Source organism: Prenolepis imparis, unplaced genomic scaffold (assembly GCF_030444845.1).
Source record: "Prenolepis imparis isolate NDT839.2.m4 unplaced genomic scaffold, iyPreImpa1.0 SCAF_23, whole genome shotgun sequence".
Taxonomy (NCBI): domain Eukaryota; kingdom Metazoa; phylum Arthropoda; class Insecta; order Hymenoptera; family Formicidae; genus Prenolepis; species Prenolepis imparis.
Genome location: NW_028141181.1, coordinates 385,116 through 405,510, shown reverse-complemented (window position 1 = coordinate 405,510; position 20,395 = coordinate 385,116). Strand labels below are relative to the sequence as shown.

The 20,395-nt window shown below is 36.5% G+C and overlaps 1 protein-coding gene across 1 annotated transcript; it reads right to left on the bottom strand.

Moving 5' to 3' along the window:
* Nucleotides 1–10,364: 10,364 nt before the first annotated feature.
* On the bottom strand, nucleotides 10,365–11,153 carry LOC145946830 (uncharacterized). Its single transcript, XM_083056585.1, has one exon. The coding sequence runs from the start codon at nucleotides 11,151–11,153 to the stop codon at nucleotides 10,365–10,367; it is 789 nt and encodes a 262-aa protein (XP_082912711.1).
* Nucleotides 11,154–20,395: the final 9,242 nt, after the last annotated feature.

Genomic DNA, 20,395 nt, shown 5'->3' with positions numbered 1-20,395 from the left:
TATTATATTTAAATATTATATAATTAAATAATTTTTAATTATTAAAATAAAACAACAAATATTAAATAATAAAATTTAAAAAACTTAATAAAAATATTGCACATTTTTTATAATCTTATACAACAAATAAGATATATCTGAAACAAAAAATAATTATTAATAATAAAATATATATACATATAGCATGCATTATGAAATATCTACTTGACTTCCTTGAAATTAAAACTTATTGTGCAAAATAAAATTAATAAAAAGCAAAAGTAAAAATAATGAAGCAAATATTAAACACTATCAGATTTGTGTTTTTCTCCATATAAATTTAGTGCATTATGCAGTTCGAGATGTCTAGAATCTATTTCAAAATTAATAGAATTGATATTCTGAGCTTGAAAACTAGACCGAATTATACAAATTGATGAAACTGTTTCATTCGCTAATCGATTTCTTTTTTTATTTTTTACGTCCGTTACGATAGAAAATATTCGTTCCGCCTCGGCATTTGAGTGAGGAAAAGAAAGAACTATTTCAACTAATGATTCTAAATTTGGAAACATCTTTTTTCCATCAAAATTTCTAAATTCTACAATATTTTTCCACATTTCATCTATTTCTAAACAAGCTAATTCTTTTTTTTGTTCTTCACTAAAAACTGATGGTAAAATTCGCCATTCGAAAGCTAAATTTGTAATATCAACATGATTTATGCGTTTCGCGATAAAAGTTAAATCTTTAATTTTTAATCTACTTTCGTCATATAAAGCAACTTTAGGATCCAAAAAAGTTAATTGCTGGAAGAGTGTATCTCTAAAAGGCAAACGTTTAAGCATTTCTCGAACTGCAGTAATGTAAAAATCCAAACATTTGACTCTAATTTGTTCCGCGCATTCCAAAGATAACGTTTCCAAAAAGCTCTCACATTCGGGTCCTACATAAACATTTTCTAAACTTTGATAATTATTTTTATCGTTTATATCTAAATTAATAATATCTTTCAAAAGATCAACTTTTAAAAAATTTTGAGCTATCTGTTTAATTAATTGCAGACTATTTTCAAATAATTTATGTATTAATATATTACGCGACTGAAATAAGGCATTAAAATTATTGAAAAAATTTAATGAATATTTTAAAAATAGCATATAGGCTTTAACAGAATTATCATTGAAGTACTCTAAAAGAAGTCCGGCAGATTTGACTTTATCTTCTATTGATGCTAAAACGAAATAATTTTTCAAAACTTCCCAGTTATCGAGAAGTCTGACAACACATTTATGCAAACAAAGCCACCTCGTTTCTGATAATTTTAATATTTTACATCTTTGGACTTCAAAAAAATCTTGAAATTCACCCAAAATTGCACATCTTTTTGCACTGCCCGAAATATAAGTGGCAACTCCTCTAATCAAACTTTCGCAAGAAGAAGGTAATTTAGAACAAGCTTTGCTAGCAATAAGCGCGGAGGAATGGCAAATACAATTTAACGTTATTAAGTGTGGAACTTCTACTTTAAGATGAGACATAAAAGAATTATTACATCCAATCATAACGGATGCATTATCGCACGCCATTCCAACAATATTTTTAATCGGAATTTCTTTATCTTCTAAAAAATTTTTAAATATTTGGAAAATTTTACTCGCGGAACAATCAGTAGCATCTAAGGGTAACAATTCTAATAATTGTGTTATAATTTTTTTATTTACGGGCGATACATATTTAACAAGCAAACACATTACTTTATTATCAGTTATGTCTGTACTTTCGTCAATTAAAATGGAAAATTTACATGTTTTTAAATGTTCAACAATTTTCTCAATTTCGCGTTTCGCAATTACGTGTTTAACAATATTTGCACACTTATTTCGACCAAGTGTAAGATCTTGCACAACTTTGGGTTCTATACAAATATCTTTTATCAATGGAATAAGGTGATCCGCGGTATAAAAAGCTACATAATGCTCTGCAAAAAAACTGATAATTTAATTTCCGCGCGTTTTACTTTATTTTTATGCGTTAAAGTACTATTATTATTATTATCGGTGGCTTTATAATTAGAAGAATTAAAATTTTTTATATGTTTGACCGTCTGTGAGTGCTGAACTAAATCTGTTTTACAACATTTGATAGTTTTATTGCATGCAATACAAAGCGCTTTATTATCTGTAGGATGAGGAGTTAACCATCCTTTAAAAATATTCTCATCTAACCAAGAATTTTGGAAGTCTCTAATTCTGCGTTTTTTAATAACTCCTTTTCCAATTTCATTATCCATATTATATTAATTATATTAATATTAACTTATCAACTAATACCTAACCTGTGTTGTCCGTTCAGTTTTCCCGCCGAGAGTGTCAACCGTCAGCGCCCTATCTCCTACCACCTCTTCACTACAGATAGATACATCACTGCTAACAGCCATTATGGCCGCGCATGCGCGAGAACACCCGGCCCCTCTCACAACACTGATTCCTCCTCTATTATTTTCCTTCCTCTTTGTATGAATCTCCTCTTTTCCTCTCTTATTCGGCGTCATTCTCTCATATATACTATTTCCTTCCTTAAATACATTCAACTGTCTTCTTCAACAATAATATGTCTCATTTCTTGCATTTCTTGGTCTCTTGCATCCATCTGTCTCCTAAGTTTATCCACTTCATCAGATAATTTAGTATTTTGTATCTTCAGATAAGATAAATCACCTAATGTTTCTGTTTATTCCGTAAAAGCTTCCAATATCTTACCAATAATATACGCACAATCTTTCATCCTTCCTTCAACCCTGCCGGATAATCTGGTGCAAATTCCTCTCTGTCTTTCAATCTCTCTAACATAGTCATAACCTCGTTCACCTAATTCTGCTCCACTCATTTTTAACCATCTTTCAATAGTATACGCTTTTTCTGTATCTGAAGTTTCTTTATCTACTACTATTGGTATTTTTGTTCCTCTCCTTGAACTCGTGGGATTTTTAACCGTAACATCTTTATTTTTAACTTTATTCTTTCTCCTGATTTCTCTCTTTCCTTCTTCGTTATCACTATCATCCTCACCTGATTGTTTAACATCAGGTGTACAATTACGTTTCTTTTTCAAGTTTCTCTTCCTTCCTATATCCGAATCATATGACTCCTCTTTACTACCTTCTATCGACTCTTTGTCATCATCCTCTTCTTCACTTTCATAGTATCCATAGCCTGATTTACCTAAATTCTCAGTTATCTGTTTAACTATCTGTCTTGAAGATCTCCTTCTAGCCGGTTCTTTGCTCTCACTTTTCTCAGGAGACCTCTCTATATCTCTATCATTAATTATACCTCTGTTCAGTCTTTCTTTATTATTTATACCCATAGCTTTATCCTCCCTCTGCTTCATTAGTGGCAAGAATTTACTCACAACTTCAACTTCTTCATTCTTTTCAGAAACTGTAGCCATATTTTTCCGTCCTTTTTTTTTACCATCTCTAATAATTACATTCTTATCTTCCGGAGAAGAAGAAGACGGCAGTTTACAGCTCTGAGCAACGCCCTCTATTTCCTCCACTACAGAAGACCTTCCGCTATTCTGTTCTTCAACGGTAACCTCTTCACCTTCAATCTCTTCTACAGAAGCATCCATACTCTCCTGTTCTTCTTTTTCATCAGAGGCTCCAATTTTTCTCAATCTATCCGGAGGAGAGAGCGACGATGTAGCTTTCCTTTTAGTCGGAATAGAAGGCTGTACCAATGCAGCCAACTTTTCTTTATCCTCATTATCAGGAGTATTCTGTTTTTCTCCTTCTATTTGTTTCACAGCAGTAGCCATAATTCCGTCTGCGCACGCTGCACCCACAGACGAAATCCCCTTGCATAATAAGGACCTAGTGGTGCCGGGTAGCACACGACCCTGCCCGCTCTGAGTATCCGAACCCTCAGAAAGTTCTATTCCTATATCTGTATCATCATAGTTTTATTATATTTTGGGAGACTCATTCGGGGCCCCCCAACCCTAGAGCCTTTTCGTACATACGAATGCCCCTCTCCTATAGAATTCAGGTTGTAAAAATTCTCATTATTTGACGGTGCAGCAATCAAATGATCGTCAACTCGATTTCCAATAACGAGGCTGCAAGTTATTCCGTCAATTTTATTATTTATATCCATTAGAGCCCGTTTCTCAGCTTCCAGTTCCTCTCTAAGCTCAAGAAACTTAGCCTGCGTTTCATTAATAACTTCTAAAACAGAGTTATCATTTACTGACTTCCTATTACTTTCCTCACTCGTGTTTTTTGCTGAGAGAAAGGAAACCTTTCCAGCTGATGAGGAGGAAGAAGATTGTTCTCTAAGAGTCCTTACTTCTAGGTTTAAATCATCCTCTCTCACCTTCAGAACCTTAACTCTTTGCATCCAATATTGCTTTGCCAGAAACATGTTTTGTTCAAAATCATACATCACCTTCGTATATCCAATTGTGGCTCTTATCATATTCCTAGTAACGATGTTATTTCTGGTCATGCTTTCCAACGAGTATAGGTTTCTGATTGTTCTACCAATCAGTTCTTCAGGCGTTATATTACCTCTAGTTAATCTAGTAATTAATTCTTCAATATCTAAAATACTCGCCATTGTGTATCTTATATTAAAGAAACAGAATGTATAGATATAAAGAACTTAAAGAAACTCAAAAGAAAAGAAAAAGAAAGAGAAAAATAATCCATATAACCTCGTATAATTAATAATAATTCCGTTTACTCAAGGAAAGGGGTCCAAGATCACTAATATGTTAATGCAAAACAAAATAGGACTCAAACTCTCCCCCCAAGATCACAGAATCATATCAAAACTTATATTAATTTACTAAATATACCTAAACTTATTTATGAAGTCACACGCAAGCGAAAAAAGACAAGTACTACCCGTTTTATAAATGGTATAAAAGAGGTGACTTTAAGGAGGATAAAATTCATTCCCCATCGCTACGTGTTACTATGTACGATATTTTAGATTTTTAGAGACAAAAAGTGTAAAAGTTACCGGTAGTTACCACAGTTTTGTACAAACCTGCATATACCTGTATATTAGACTGTGTTGGCTAAATAAAGAAAAAGAAAAGAAAAAACAAAAGAAAAGAAGAAAATAAAATAAAAGAAAATAAGAGAACAGATAGAGTTAAATTAGAATTAAAATTTAACTTTTACACAGCCGTACCTCCTCAAATTCCAGTTCTCCGACCTAAGGAAGGATAGGAACAACAAAAATAACACACTACGCCGCAAAAAGAGAGTCTCAAATACTCTCCACTACAGTATAAAATTGTCAAATGACAATAATAAACAATGTGACACTGCCACAATAATAATTAGTAATTATAGCTTAACAATAGCTATATAGAAAAACTACTACTTAGATCACGCTTAGTTCTAATTGCCTTTATGCTATCGCACAGCATAAATGAGGCAAGTATACAAATAATATGCAGTAAAATATATAATTATATAGTAAACGCTATTTTACAATCATATAATCATGATCCAATTTAAATAGTGCTTATAATAAGGCCCAAAACAAAATAGTATAATATCTAAACACAATATCTCTTAAAATTAATGTCCAACAATAATGATATCCTGTCTCCCCAAAGTGAATTCAAAAGAAATCAATTAAGGAGGAGAACACAAAATTAAGGCGGAGAACTACAGATTGAATCAAATTAAGGAGGAGAGATCAACATAACTATAAAGCAGATCTCAGCCATTACTCAGCATAGACAATTATTGCCACTATACTGGATTCCAAGTGACTAGAAAATCCCGAATCTTATATATTCAAAATACCATGCTCTTATAACACGTGTTCACTAAATCTTTAGTTAATATTAAGGTGGGCTTCTGCACTATCCAATAATAGAATACCTCCTCAATTTTATATTTTAGATTAAGGAGGAGTAAATCAATTTAACCAAATTAAGGTGAGCTTCTGGTTTTCACAAAAGCTACGCACAGTACCTATTATATAACTATAAAAGTCAAAATCACTTATCCTACAAGAGTATATACACTCTTATAATTATTATTAGCGATACTATTATAGTTGTCCATATACCACTATAATTCACAATTCTCAAATAATTAATATAATGAGGGAGAAGTGAGAGAGCATATGTCAAAAATCTACTTGTAACCAAACGTCCTTATTCTAACAATAGCTTACAGTAATATATATAGAAAAACTCCTTAAATTATTAAGGCGGATTTCTGTATTATAGAAATAAAGGCGATGTTCTGATTTAATTAACAGATGTCACTGCTAATACTAAATTTTTAGGTTAGAACTTAAATTAAGGTGAACTTCTAATTTATGTAGAAGCAGCACATCATACAATTCATATAATAAAAAACAAATAACTATAATTTCATATAGTGCAATAGATAAATCGCAAAATCAAATCAGAATAATCAAACATTAAGGCAGATAGCAAACTAAAATTAAGTCAAAGCTCAACCATTGCAAAGAGACCGCAAAGGATACCGCATACCGCACGCATACAATTCACATAATCTAACACTACGAATAATCAAAATAGAACAGTAATAAACAAAATAGTCAATAACAAATCAGATCAAAACAAATGTCTAATAAAGTCATCTATAACCACAACTGGAAGAAACGGCAGTGGTCCAGGGTGTTTCTTCCTGTGCACTAATAGTCCGGTTCTTTGCTTAAACTTCTTTTTACACACATCACAAGCATACGGCTTTGCTCGGGTGTGAATTAGCAAATGCTGTTTAAACGCATTTTTATTCCTAAATGCCTTTTTACAGGTCTTACAAATGAACGGCCTTATGTAAAAGTGGATCTTTATATGTCTGTCTAATGTGTCTTTTCTTTTATATGTTTTATCACTAATCTCACACGCAAAATTGTTCTGTCGAACATGAAGACCGGTATGCGACTCCAGAGACTCCTTAGTTGCAAACTTTTTCTTGCACACCATACAGAAAAATTTATAGTCATTATGCTTCTGGTTCTTATGCTTTTTTAAAGCAAGTAAGTTCCTGAAAGTTTTATCACAAGAGTCACAAATTTTGTCACCACCATTCTCATGATTGTACTTAATATGCATATATATATTGCTTTTAGTCTTAAAAGTCTTCTTACACAAATCACATACATAATTTTTTCCTTGTGTATGTTTCCTCAAGTAATGATTATTGAGAGACTGTTTATTTTTACAGTCAAAGCTGCACTCCTTACAGATATAAATTTTACTTTTACTCGAGGATTGTGCGTCCATGACAATGAAAAATTATTAGTTATTATCTAACAGTAACAATCTCCTTAACTTAGGCGAAGTTTAATCATTGCGTACGAGAACTGCGCAAAATACCGGATACTGCGCACAAACAGTGCGCAGAATACGACCACATGTACATAAATTCCAATATTAATTGTAAATAATAATAAAAAGAAAAATTAATGACTAAAATAAAATTAGGCAATAATTAATTAATCAATCAATTAACGCAAACACACGTGCACTGTATCTCTAATCAAGGTGAAAAGTTAACTAAGGTGAGCTTCTGGACTGCGCAGCTGCCAACTACGCATAGAATCAGCTCGCGCACACTCCGACGCACAACAAATTAAGGCGAGATTCTGCCTTCATCAGCATATACCGGATACTGCGCACGACAGTGCGCAGAATACAACCACGTGTTCATCAACTCCAATATTAATTGTAAATAACAAACCAAAGAAAAATTAATGATTTAGATAGAATTAGGCAATAGTTAATCAGTCAATCAATTAAAGCAACATCTTAATTAACCACAAGCACACGTGCACTGTATCTATTCGAGTTCAAGTCAAAATTAAAGTGAAAATTAAATTAAGGTGAGCCTCTGAACTGCGCAGCTACCAACTGCGTATAGAATCAACTCGCGCACACTCCGACGCACAACAAATTAAGGCGAGATCCTGCCTTCATCAGTATATACAGGATACTGCGCACAACAGTGCGCAGAATACAACCACGTGTTCATCAACTCCAATATTAATTGTAAATAACAAACCAAAGAAAAATTAATGATTTAAATAGTAATTAGGCAATAGTTAATCAATTAAGGCACCCCTTAATTAGCCACAAGCACACGTGCACCGTATCTCCATTCGAGTCAAAATCAGCTCACGCACACACACGACTCCTCACATTGACCAGGGCAACAACTTAATCATATAAATCCTTAATAAGGAGTGTATTATAGCCACACTCAAGTTTCGATTAACTTTTTAACGCTATTAGATCACCCAACAAAATAACATCTGTCAATATGCCTTCCAGCTAATTTACAGTGTAAACTAAGTACCGGAAGTACAACAAAAGTACATCGAAGGTACATAAGACAGCAGCGCCAATGTATCAACATTGCCGTTACGCCAGAGTACAATCTCTCCCAAAAGTTTTATACACTTGCCAATAATTAAATATGTGCATTTAAAACAGATTGTAGGGCATTATATCCTTCAATTGTCACTATATCATTAAGAGTTTATATATATATATATATATATATAATATGAGGCACTATTTTACTATCAAAGAATAAATGTTAAAAGTTAAGTTAAATATTACAACCAGTTAAGATTACAATAGAATCCAACAGCATAGATTACGAAATGCAGTATACACATGTATAGCTACATAAAAGCTTGTACATCACCATAAGTAGCTGCACGCTAATACACCATAAGTGAAAGATTAGCCATCCTTCTATGTCACATGTAGAACAACTGCTAGCTCCGTCCCTGCCCATGTGCTAACTCCAAGCAGAATCACTGCTCAATTTCCAGGCAGCTCATGACTGCAGGCACTACACCATGTAGAAACTCTGCTTAATTAGTTTCTAAGTATCTCCTCCTTAAGATATTAGTATAACTAATACCTCATAACAACCACTTTAAACGGAGCAAAACCTTCCGTATAGAACACAAATCACTATCAAGTGTCTGTCTAAAGGCTAAATCTCATTATAGTCCACCTTAATTCACTTAATACCACTGTCCGTCATAGACGTGCATGCGCCCCACTTAATGCAGAATTCCTGCTCAATAACGCACATGCGCGTTATCTTAAGCAGAATCTCTGCTCAATTTAAGAGCAGAATTATCACAAAATATTAATAATCCTTGCTAATAATCCATAAGAAAACTATATATAAAGATGCAGAATACTATTCTGCATATAACACCCACGAACCATCCGTAAAATACCCGTATGTACTGAGAAATCCATATGATTCACTTTTCTGCACACGTGGCTTTCATACGTGGCACGGAAAGTTAGAGTCCACTACCACAATAAATTTTAACAACTGTTTATAATTGCCAGAACACTTGCACCCAAGTTTTATCTGTATCAGATGACAGATAGTCACTCCAATATACCGTGAAACACAATTTATTAGCCAAAACTACGAAACTTCATTTAATAATACTCCTCATATACGGAGCTCATCAAGACACGTCCGCACGGCTCGGCGCACACGAGAGACTCACCCATGCTAACCCTTTTTTTTTGCGATGAGGAATCACAGTCTTTATTGACACCCGCCGCTTCGGGGGAAGCATTGGGTAGTGTTGGACTCCGGTAGTGACGCATCCGCCGACCTGACCGACTACCAACTAAACCTCACCGGTGGCATCCTAACGCTTAACGACAACCCTGCGGGAACCGCTTGCGCATAACTTCCGGAGGGCTGTCTCGCGTCTGCGCGCATTGCGCTCTAACTAGTCGAGATTCTCTAATAACTTTAACCATGGCGGGCTAGTTCCCGGTTAGCCAACTATTAATTACTAATTATAAGAGGACATCCCGGCGCCACTGTGCAATGCCAGTATGTCCTCGCCCGCCATGTTTGGCGCGTGCAATGGTATGCTCAAGCATCCCCGCTTGTGCTACCTAAGCCGAAACATGGCGGGTTATCGCTCTATAAGATTAATATTATTAATGGAAGGATAGGGAAATTAAGGAAGGTATAGGAATATTAATGCATTTTTCTAGTGCCTTTCTAAAATAACTAACTAGGAGGAGATTGGAGATTGTTCGTCTCTCTCCCTTCTTCTCTCCTCCTCTTCTTTCTTGTGCATTAAGCCTAGTCTACAATGGCAGTAAGCAGTATAGAGTAAGCAGTAAGCAGTAAGCAGTATGAAATGGGAATTGCCCATTTCGTTACTCCCGGTCTTTACATCCACTAAAAACAGTATACTCTCTATTCTACAGCCTTGTTATTGCCATTGTATACTATTTTTAGTGGATGTAAAGACCGGGAGTAACGAAATGGGCAATTCCCATTTCATACTGCTTACTGCTTACTGCTTACTCTATACTGCTTACTGCCATTGTAGACTAGGCTTTACATTTGCACAGAACCCTACGAAAGCGGACCAATTACCGTCCGTTTTAAGTATACAATCTATTATGACCTCTAATACTATTCTATTTACATGTAAAGTATTCGCAAGTTCGGTTCGCAAGTTATTCCACGCCGGACAATCGATCAACGTGTGCTCCATTGTGTCGTCATCATTTACACAATGAAAGCACGCGGAAGCCTCTCTCTTTCCGATTCTCCATAAGAAATGGCCAAAACTGTCATGACCGGATAACATTTGCGTCATATGGTATGTCACGCCGCCGTGTTTTCTCTCCAACCAGCGTTGAAAGTGCGGCATAATTGCAACAATGGTCCGCTGACCCCAGGCTCCCGTCCGGTTGAGGAAGATGTCCCATTGACGGGTCAATAGAACACCTTCCTCACCTCTAATCTCTTTATTCGCGTCCACTGTATATATTTCGCATCGCTTAAGCTCGGCTATCCTATCGTATATCCTTTTCCTATACATCGCCTCCAGAGGCCATGGGGGCATACGCGCTAATTGTGTAGCTGCGTCAAATGATATGGTTCGATATCCCGATATCATTCGTATCGCGATTGTTCTCTGAATTCTGCGCAGAGATCTTAACACTCTATCGTTGTGCCTTGACAGGGCCTCCGACCAAACTGGCGCCGCGTACATCGCTACTGAAGACATAACCTTCGAGTAGAGCTGGCGCTTCCTCTCTCCAGGACCTCTCAGATTAGGCATTAATCTGCTTAGTGCTCTAGAGACTTTAGACATTTTTTGCTCTACGTAATTGAAATGTGTCCTAAAACTCCCTCTACTGTCGATCATTACCGAGGTATTTCATCGAATCACCAATCTGGATAGAGGAATCGCCAACCCTAATCGAAGGCATCCTATCAGGCAATCTATTGATAAAGACGACTGCCTCTATCTTTTTCTCAGCAACCGTTAAACCGAGCGATGTTATGTGACGATGTACGCGCGCCAGCTGGATGTTTGCGCTTATCACAGCCCCGTATAATCTGTCGCAAGTCGCGATGACGAGCGTATCGTCCGCATAACAAATTATATCACATCCGTCCTCTTTTAATAGTCTCAGGGTAGAGTCGAAGGCGATGTTCCACAAGAGTGGTCCTAGGACCGACCCCTGTGGAACACCAGCCCTCACTGATTTCTCTTCTAATGTGCCCTCCGTGGTTCTAAAGACTATAGATCTGCATGGAAGGTAGTTGGCAACAATACGTCGCAGATACAGTGGTATCCTTAACCTCTCCATCGCTAAAAGTATCACGTTCCAAGGGATCGAATTAAAAGCGTTGGTGATGTCCAGCCCCACCGCTATCGCCACTTTACTCTCTTCCAATGCAGCTTGTGTATAACTTTTTACACGCATTAATGCATCCACGGTAGATCTTGCTCGACGAAAACCGAATTGATTCTCAGAGAGTGAGAATTCCGGATTATTATCCAGCCACGTATTTATTCTAAACGCGATAACACGCTCAAGCGTTTTCCCGACCTCATCTAATAAGCATATAGGCCGATCTTTAATCTCGCCCGTCAAGTTAACCGGACCCTTGGAAATAAGTACTAAAATAGCGCGTTTCCATGAATTTGGAAATACCCCTTCTTTTATGCAGAGCGTAAGTAAGCTTGCCAGGTGTCCGAATATGATATATGGACAGTTTTTCCAGGCAACAGCCTTGAGATTGTCTGGACCAGGAGCTGCGTCACGCGCCGTCCGTTTTTTAACAAACTCCATTATCTCGGCATAACTAACGTTTAGTTCGTCTTCCCAATTTTCCAACGCAGGAATTGCTGGAACCTTTTTTAGGCTCATGTTGTTTGGGAAGAGCGAGTCGAGCAATTTGACAAGTTGTTCTTTACCTAGGGTTTCGGATAGGGTGGGACTGGATTTCCTCAACTTGCCCAGAACAATTTTATATGGAAGACCCCAAGGATCTTCATCAATTGTCGCGATCAGTTCTTGCCACGACTTGTTCTTAGCCTTTTTAATCGCGGTTCTTAAGGCCTTTTTTGCAAATCTATAGTCTCTCTCCCTATTGAGCACATCATGTCCCCTTCGTCTACTTCTGGTTAATCGCCTACGGATTTTCATCGCATCCTTTCTTAATCTGGAGATCTCCTCCGACCACCAATATACGTGTCTCTTTTTGTTTTTGGATGACGCTTTAGGTGTTGAAACGTCGCAAGCATCCTTGATAATCCTGACAAGCCATTTGGCATACAATTCTGGACTGATTTTAATTTCCTCGGATACTATCGAATCTGAAATGAATTCGAGCGTAATTGCGTACAGCTCTTTGTCCATTTTTTTAAATATCCATTTCTTATTTACAGGAATACGATTTTCTTTAAACAGGCCCGTACCATGTAATGTAAATTCTATATATTGGTGGTCGGAGAGGGTCTCCACATCATTGCGAACCACCCATCTAGATACACGTTCTATCATGCTTGATGATATCAGGGTTAGATCTACGATAGAGCTACCCTGGGGTCTAATGCAGGTATAACTATTGTTTCTATTTAAGAGCTTTAGATGGTAAGAAGCTATTAGTCTTTCTAGGAGTTCTCCGCGTCGGTCTGTTCTAGAAGAACCCCAGTGCACAGATGCAGCGTTAAAATCTCCCGCAATGATCAATTGCCCATTTGAATTGTCAATGCAGCTTTCGATATCATCTAACAATTTTTCAAAAAATTCAATTCTTACATTTGGGGAGATGTAACATGATATTATGTCAATGTCCCCAAATTTGCTCGCTACTATGTTGCCCTTTCTACTAGCTAATCTGCAAATGTATCCACTAGAGTTCCCCGTGTTACAGTGAATCGCCGCTAACCCGTCGTTACTCGCAAACCAGTTACTACTCTCCACAACGTTTCTAGGAGGTTCCGAGATTATGACTAATCCGATGTTTTCTTCGACTACATATTGTTTTAGAAGATCGTATGCGAACCAACTTCTATTAATATTACATTGGAGAATTTTAACATTCATTTAATTCGTTCTCTAGTTGTCGGTTTGTTCCTCGTTGTCGCGATAGGCTCCTCCAACCGATTCACCAGGTCTTCTTCTGATCCTCTGAATCCTGTTAGGAAATCCCTGGTTTTCCAAGCAACGCAGCGATCCTAGTCTGTGTCTAAATTCTTTATTCAGTTCCAGACAGACTGGACACTTTGGCGGAGAGTTACAACCGCCGGAAGAGTGGCCCACACCGCCACAACGGAAGCACATTCCGGTTCTATCGGTTTCCGATGTGCAGTTCATTCTGACGTGCCCAAATTTCCAACACCGGAAACACTGGATAGGACGCCTCTTTAACATTTCTATTCTTACTTTACGGTCCAGCCCAGCGTTATGTTACCTATTTCAGCAATTTTGACCGCACTCTCCAATGGGCATTGTATCCAGACGATACCCATTCCGTCGCGCATTGTAGTTACAGCACTGACCTTTAAGTCATTGACAGGACATCCGCTAACACGCTGAATCTCGTTCATAATTTCCTCTCTTGATGTCGCGGGGTCGATACCTCTTATCCTCAGTTCGCCATTTGGAACCGGATTGTTCACCCTTGCCTCGCCTTGTAAAGCCGTCTCAAGATTGGAGCGAAGAGTTCCTGCTAATTGTTTTCCGTTGGGGTCGGGGATTTCAATTACGATGGCGCCATTCATCGCACGGCGCATTCTCGGGTTCTCAATTCCCAGATTTTTCAGGGAAACACTGTCTTTAGCTTTGCTAAGTATTTCCGCATAACTTGCCCCAGGTTTTCCAGTTATGGTCACTACCGCAGGTCTTATAAATCTCGCACTCGGTTTCATCGTATTAATATTTTTATTTCTAACTACATTAATCTTGCCATCTCGTCTATTTGATCCCGAATCGGATGTATTGGGAGTTTTATTTTGCACCATGTACGATTTATTAATAATTGTTCTATTTAGGGGTCTAGGTTTACCTTTACCGCTGTTTGTTACAGTAACCCAAGGATTTTCATTCCTAAAGTTTCTATTGCTGTGCGGGGGAACTAATTGTCTATTTTCTAGTATTTTAATTTTGCTCGTTCACGGCATATCGTTTTGGTTGTTAGTATATTTATCCTGATAATTGCTGAATTTCTTATTATAAATATTAGAATTAGTGCTTCTGTTGTCTAGATTACTATTGCTCACAGGCGGAGGAGATGTTGTGACCGGTCTTTAGAGAGTAACGCGTGGTACGTATCACTCACCAGTCCCCAGGTTGCAACGCTTTCGCCAAGTTTCATCGGTCGCCAGGTATTTTAACCAGTGGAAATACCAAGGTTTGGTTGTTTGGTAAGTAACGATGGACAACTTTGGCCAAAGATCCTTCTTCGAGCCAATTTCCCTATTTCCTCGATTTGGACTTCCTTCTTTTTCTGTTTCAGGTCGCCGTTGGACATCGATGCACCGCCCGTAGGATCCGGATTCATCGACAGGACAACCATTCACAAGGATGGTCAACTCAACCGATTAGGATTGGGTAAGTATCACAGGTAAGTAACACTTGATTTTTATTGTCACTAATACGTTATATATATATTTAATGAAATTATGATTTGTTACAGGGAATCTCAATTAAATTAGCTCGCGCTGTTTTACTATGGCAGGTAATAACGCAGTTACAATTCTCGCACTTATATCACGTCACGTTTCGTTACAAGTTATTTCGCGTTCGCGTCAACGAGCTTGAACGTGTTTTTTCTACGCGGTACGAGGGTGTGAGCGGAAGCCCCCTCGCCAAGCGATCCTTACGCGTCGGGAGTTGTTGAGACTAAAGCTCTCGAGTCTTCGGATCGCCGCTTCTTATACTATGTCTCCCCACTACTGGGTCACCGGCCAATCCGTGTCCTCCGCGCTGGCAGTCGTTCAGCGCCAATAGCGCGTCAGGCGTCTCGTTATGGTCCGCGCTCGCCGCTTGGTAGTCACCTAGTTATCCCCACCACGCTCGCGCTAGCCAATCGTGTCATTTCCCTTTTCGCGTTCTTAGCGGACGCTTCGCGTATATTACAATGCTTAAAACTAACTGTACATATATATTTACATAGTTACACACTTCAATCATTCATCCCTTGAACATAATGCTGATAAAATAATATTATTAATTGACTACAAACCGTGATTATTTTTCACAACTAAAAATAACGTCAATTAATAATTTTAATAAAACTAAAAATAAATAGCATCTGTCTGCTTGCTTTAAATTATAAAATAATTTCCAATCAGTGTCTTTATTTTTCAACACCTGTTTATGATTGGTTTTTCATTACGTTAACTCAAATTAATTTCCTAACTGAATTAATGATTGGAATGTGTTTCAAATATTTATAAGGTTACGTTGTTAGAGTTTTATAACGATTCGTCAACTTTCGTTTATTGACCTCGCACTGATCATACGGATCGTTCTCTAATTCTTTTCTTTTTATTTTGTTTTCATATATTCCAATTTCTTCCAACGTTACAAACTTATTCTAATTATTAAAAGATTATTATTAATTATATTACGAACCTCTGTTCGTACGCTCTATCGTGCGTATATTATAATTAATGTTTCAGCTCAAAATAACTATCGGGTTCATCTTTCCTTTTAATTCTAAATCAAAATTAATTATTGCTTTTGCGCTCTTATTATTTCAATTAACTTTTGCTCTTGCGCATTCTATAATTAGAATCTTATCAAACCTAAAGTTTGCTAAACAAAATAAAAACAACTTATTCTTTTATTCAAAACTCTATCTTTAAAACTTAAGTCTATTTTGATCTACCTTTAAATATTTATATTATTTTACATTTTAACTTTATTTAACTTTTTATTCCTTTTCCAATTATAATTTTAATTATAATTCTTTTTTCCTTTTAAACTTTATAATTATTATTTTAAATAAACTTATAACTAACTATATACATTTCTCTCTTTTTATTTACAGGTACCTTGGCTTCACTCCTTGGAAGATCCAGGTCTCGGCTCTGCTGCTTGGCTTCACTCCTTGGAAGAGCCAGGTCTCGGCTCTGCTGCTGAAACGGGAATATTCGAGCTGTGAGCGCCTGTCGGTCGCAATGTTACGGCCCAATCCATCGTTTCACCGTCTTGTGGCTGCCAGTCGTTTCTATTCATATACTCCTGGTCCTTAGAACAGCCAGGAGTACCTCCCTCCATTAGGTTAATTTGGTTTTTAACTATTTTCTGTTTATCAAGTTTTTTGTTTCTTTCCATTGCTGTTGAAGGAGGAACCGAATTGATAGCTGGGTAAGGGCCACAACCCTCCTTTAGTGCTTGTACTTCCTTTTCTAGATTAATAATTCTTTTTTTTAAATCGTAGTTTTCTTTTTCCTGTCTATCTTCTCTTCTTTTAGATTCGTTAAGCTCCTCTGTTAGTTTCAAATTTTGCGTTTTTAAAAACAAAACATCACCCTTTGTTTCCATTTTTTCAATGATTGCCCTGGTTATTTCCGAAGCAACAATAACACAGTTCTTAATCATGCCGTCTACTCTTCCAGCTAGCGAACCACATAGAAATCTTTGTCTATCTCAGCTAGATATTCTAGACCTCTACTTCCTAATTTGGCACCGTCCACTTTTAACCAAGCTTCCCTAGTATAACCCAATTCTATTGCCACATCATCTTTAGGGACAACTTCAGGAATGTGTCTCTTGACGCGGGATCTTCTTGCAGGTTCTCTTGTCATCGTTTCTTCCTTCCTAGTTTTAATTTTTCCATTCTTATTTTTTATGTCTCGCTTTTTATTATAATTATCATCATCATCGCTACTTTCTGAAAAAATCACAATTTCCTCTTCTTGGCTCTCCACAGTTGATGTTTCTGCTCTCTTTTCATTTTTCTTGTTTCTTTTAGATTTGTTCACATTTTTTCTTCTTTTTTGTTTTTTAGAGTCTGTTGATGTGACTTCGCTATTGTCTTCTATTTCTTCCTCTTCTGTCATCTCTTCTTCTCCAATAGGTTTCTTCCTTAGAATTTCTTCTACAGTTCTTTCTTTTATTTTTTTAATTTTTTTGCTCAGTTCAGGCTCTCTTTCCGGCGAATCACTATCTATTATAGATGTGAATGTTCTATTTAATGCATCCATCTCTTGAAGGCTTTTATTAACACTCCTGTTTAATTTATCCATCCTTTCTGTGATAAGCTCTTTGAATTTGGCTGAAACATCCTCGTTAACCTTAACAGCGGATCTCGTAATCATCCTGGATTTTTCAGGAGACGAGGATGCAAGCTTAGCCTCCGATAGATCCCTTTCCATTGATCCATCGGATATCGCAGAACTTTCCATTTTCTCCGTACTCGTAATCGTCCATTCTCGCGAGGTACGGCTTTCCGTCGTCACAGCTCTATTTTTGGAAGGTCTACGTATTTCCGGATTAATATTTTCCTCGGTAGTTTCAGGTGAGGAGAGGGCTTTCCTCTTTCCACCCGTCTGCTGTGTTGTCAAGTCCAACACTACATCTATTGGACAAGATGTTATGTCCTCTTTTTCTTGAGAGTTTATCCTCTCTTTATCAATAATTGCAGCAGTTGCATATTCGTCACACACGCACGCCGCATCCATGTGTGATAACCCCTTACTGGATAACGACCCAGTGACGCCGGGTACCGCGTCACTGTGCCGGTTCGAGGGTCCGAAGTCCTCGAGGGTTTCATCATTCATTTTTGACATGCCATTTTTGTATAAATTTGGGTTTGAGATCGGGGTACCCCTCTCCTAGAGTGTATCTTCATTTATAGAAAATAATTTAATTGTCTTTGGGCACACTCATCCCATTAAGAACCCTTGTTGTAAGCAGATTCTTTGTAGACAGAGAGCGGCGAGATCCTGCCTAACTCTGGCTGGTGTTTTGCACAGAAGCAGGCGTTCTCTGTCCATATATTTATTGTATTTTATTTTATTCTATCGTCTCAACTCCGCGATTTCTTCAAGATCGCAAAGTATCACTTTATTATTTTTTTTTGTCCATTCTACGTATTTATAGCAGCAAAATTCTTCGGTTCCAAGCAGGTGCCTTTTAAACCTGCCGCTAGGTTCTTCAGATGTTGTGCAGTATATTTCGTGTATATTCTTCATTGTCTGGTGTGTCTATCCTTGTATCGCGATTACTAATTTGGGTGTTACTTTATAGTATGGGGTATAGACCCATTATCGCGTTAGTCTCAATTCCCGGTTTACCGTGAATCGCTAAGAATTATTGTCTAACCAATAACCAGGATCCCAAGGTCACCAGGAAGTTGTGAAAATATATTTCCACTACCGCTTATTATCTACAGATTTTCAAGTAATTAAGCCTATAGGCCCAACTTATACTAACATTACTAACTATGCTTAGTTTAGTCGGGTGCACTGAACAAAGTTTTTATTCAGTGCCCCCGAGATTTGATCAGTTTATATTCACAGATCGTTACATTTATCTAAGACGGTTGAATACAATTATATGTGACATAAATATAAATAAAATATCTTGCAAGGCTTAATACTAAATTAATACTAGGACTAACTACTATTTTTATTTTTGTGCTTTTGTGTTTTATTTATAATTACTAAACTAAGTACTGTATAGAGTAGGGTAAAGTGTCAGAGGTAAAAAGGAATAAGTATATATTGACCTATTCCAAAATTAATGTGCATATTGCAAGGATTTTTATTTTAGGCAAGGAAGATACAAGTGGAATCTTCAGTTAGCAGAGTTAAATTGTTATTTATTACTTGGTAGAAAGTTGCATTTACTTCTGGCTCATCGCGAGTCAACAAAGTCATTGCTCTAGCAATAACCAGGACCCCCCGAAAGCCAGAAACTGTTGGAGGTGTATATTCCTTCCGATTACTATTATAATTCATAATACCTAAACCTATAATCAATTAATTATATTGTTATATTTTTAACAGTGTTTGCACCGGACAGGTGTATCGGGTGACTCCGCTGGTTCACCTTCATTTATCCATCAAAGGATAAAGAGGTACGCCAATTTTCCTAAGTTGTTGTTAAGGATTTGGAGTTCCCGTCCGGTACACTCAGGGTTTTATTCAGTTTTATGATTTACAAATTAACAATAACTAATCTTAATAAAGTCTAATAACACTACAACTAATTTTTTTTTGTTCTTTTATATTTTATAATTTAAATAATGTAAAGTAACTTATATACAACCGGGCAAAAGCATGTAATCAATTAATTAGGTACTATTTACTAAAGAACCTCTAGTGAGATGGATATAAATTTATAATAACTTCTATAGGCAATAATACTTGAATTATAAGGGCGCTATTTGTGTATATAGCTTTAAAGTGTAGTGTAAACATATATATAATCAACCCTATTTTTACTTTTATCAATTTAGTGTTTAAAAATTGACCTATTCTTAGGGCTCCAAGTTACAAAGTCGTTAATATTAGTTTAGTTTATTTGAATTCAACCTAAAAACTAGACCAGATTAGTAATTAACAAATATGTTCCGAGTATTCTATTTATCTCTGACGATCTTGAGATAGCTATAATTCATTAGAATTATTTGTTTGTTTATTTATTTGATTGTTTAAGAACACTTTGCTTATTATTTCTTAATTATTATTCAAATTTATCCAAATTTAAAAACCCAACATGAAATTACAATTTCTAACTGTTTATACATAAATACAATATCTATCGTTAGATTATCAATATACATAACTTCATTATTACTATATTAAAACTATTTTTATAAACTAGATTAAACTTGATTCTATGGTATTCTATGACTTGATATTATAATCAATACACAACCTGTGAACGCGGCCTAAAAACATTGTAATTTAATTACATTTGGTCAATGACTACGTTTACACGGCTTCTAACTTCGACTTAATAACGCTGATGTTATAACTCCTACTTAAGATGAGTTGCGTTTACACGTTGAGACTCATCTTATTGCCATCAAGCTGAAATAGCTTAATAACTTTCGTTCTATACGTACTATGGTATGGAATAC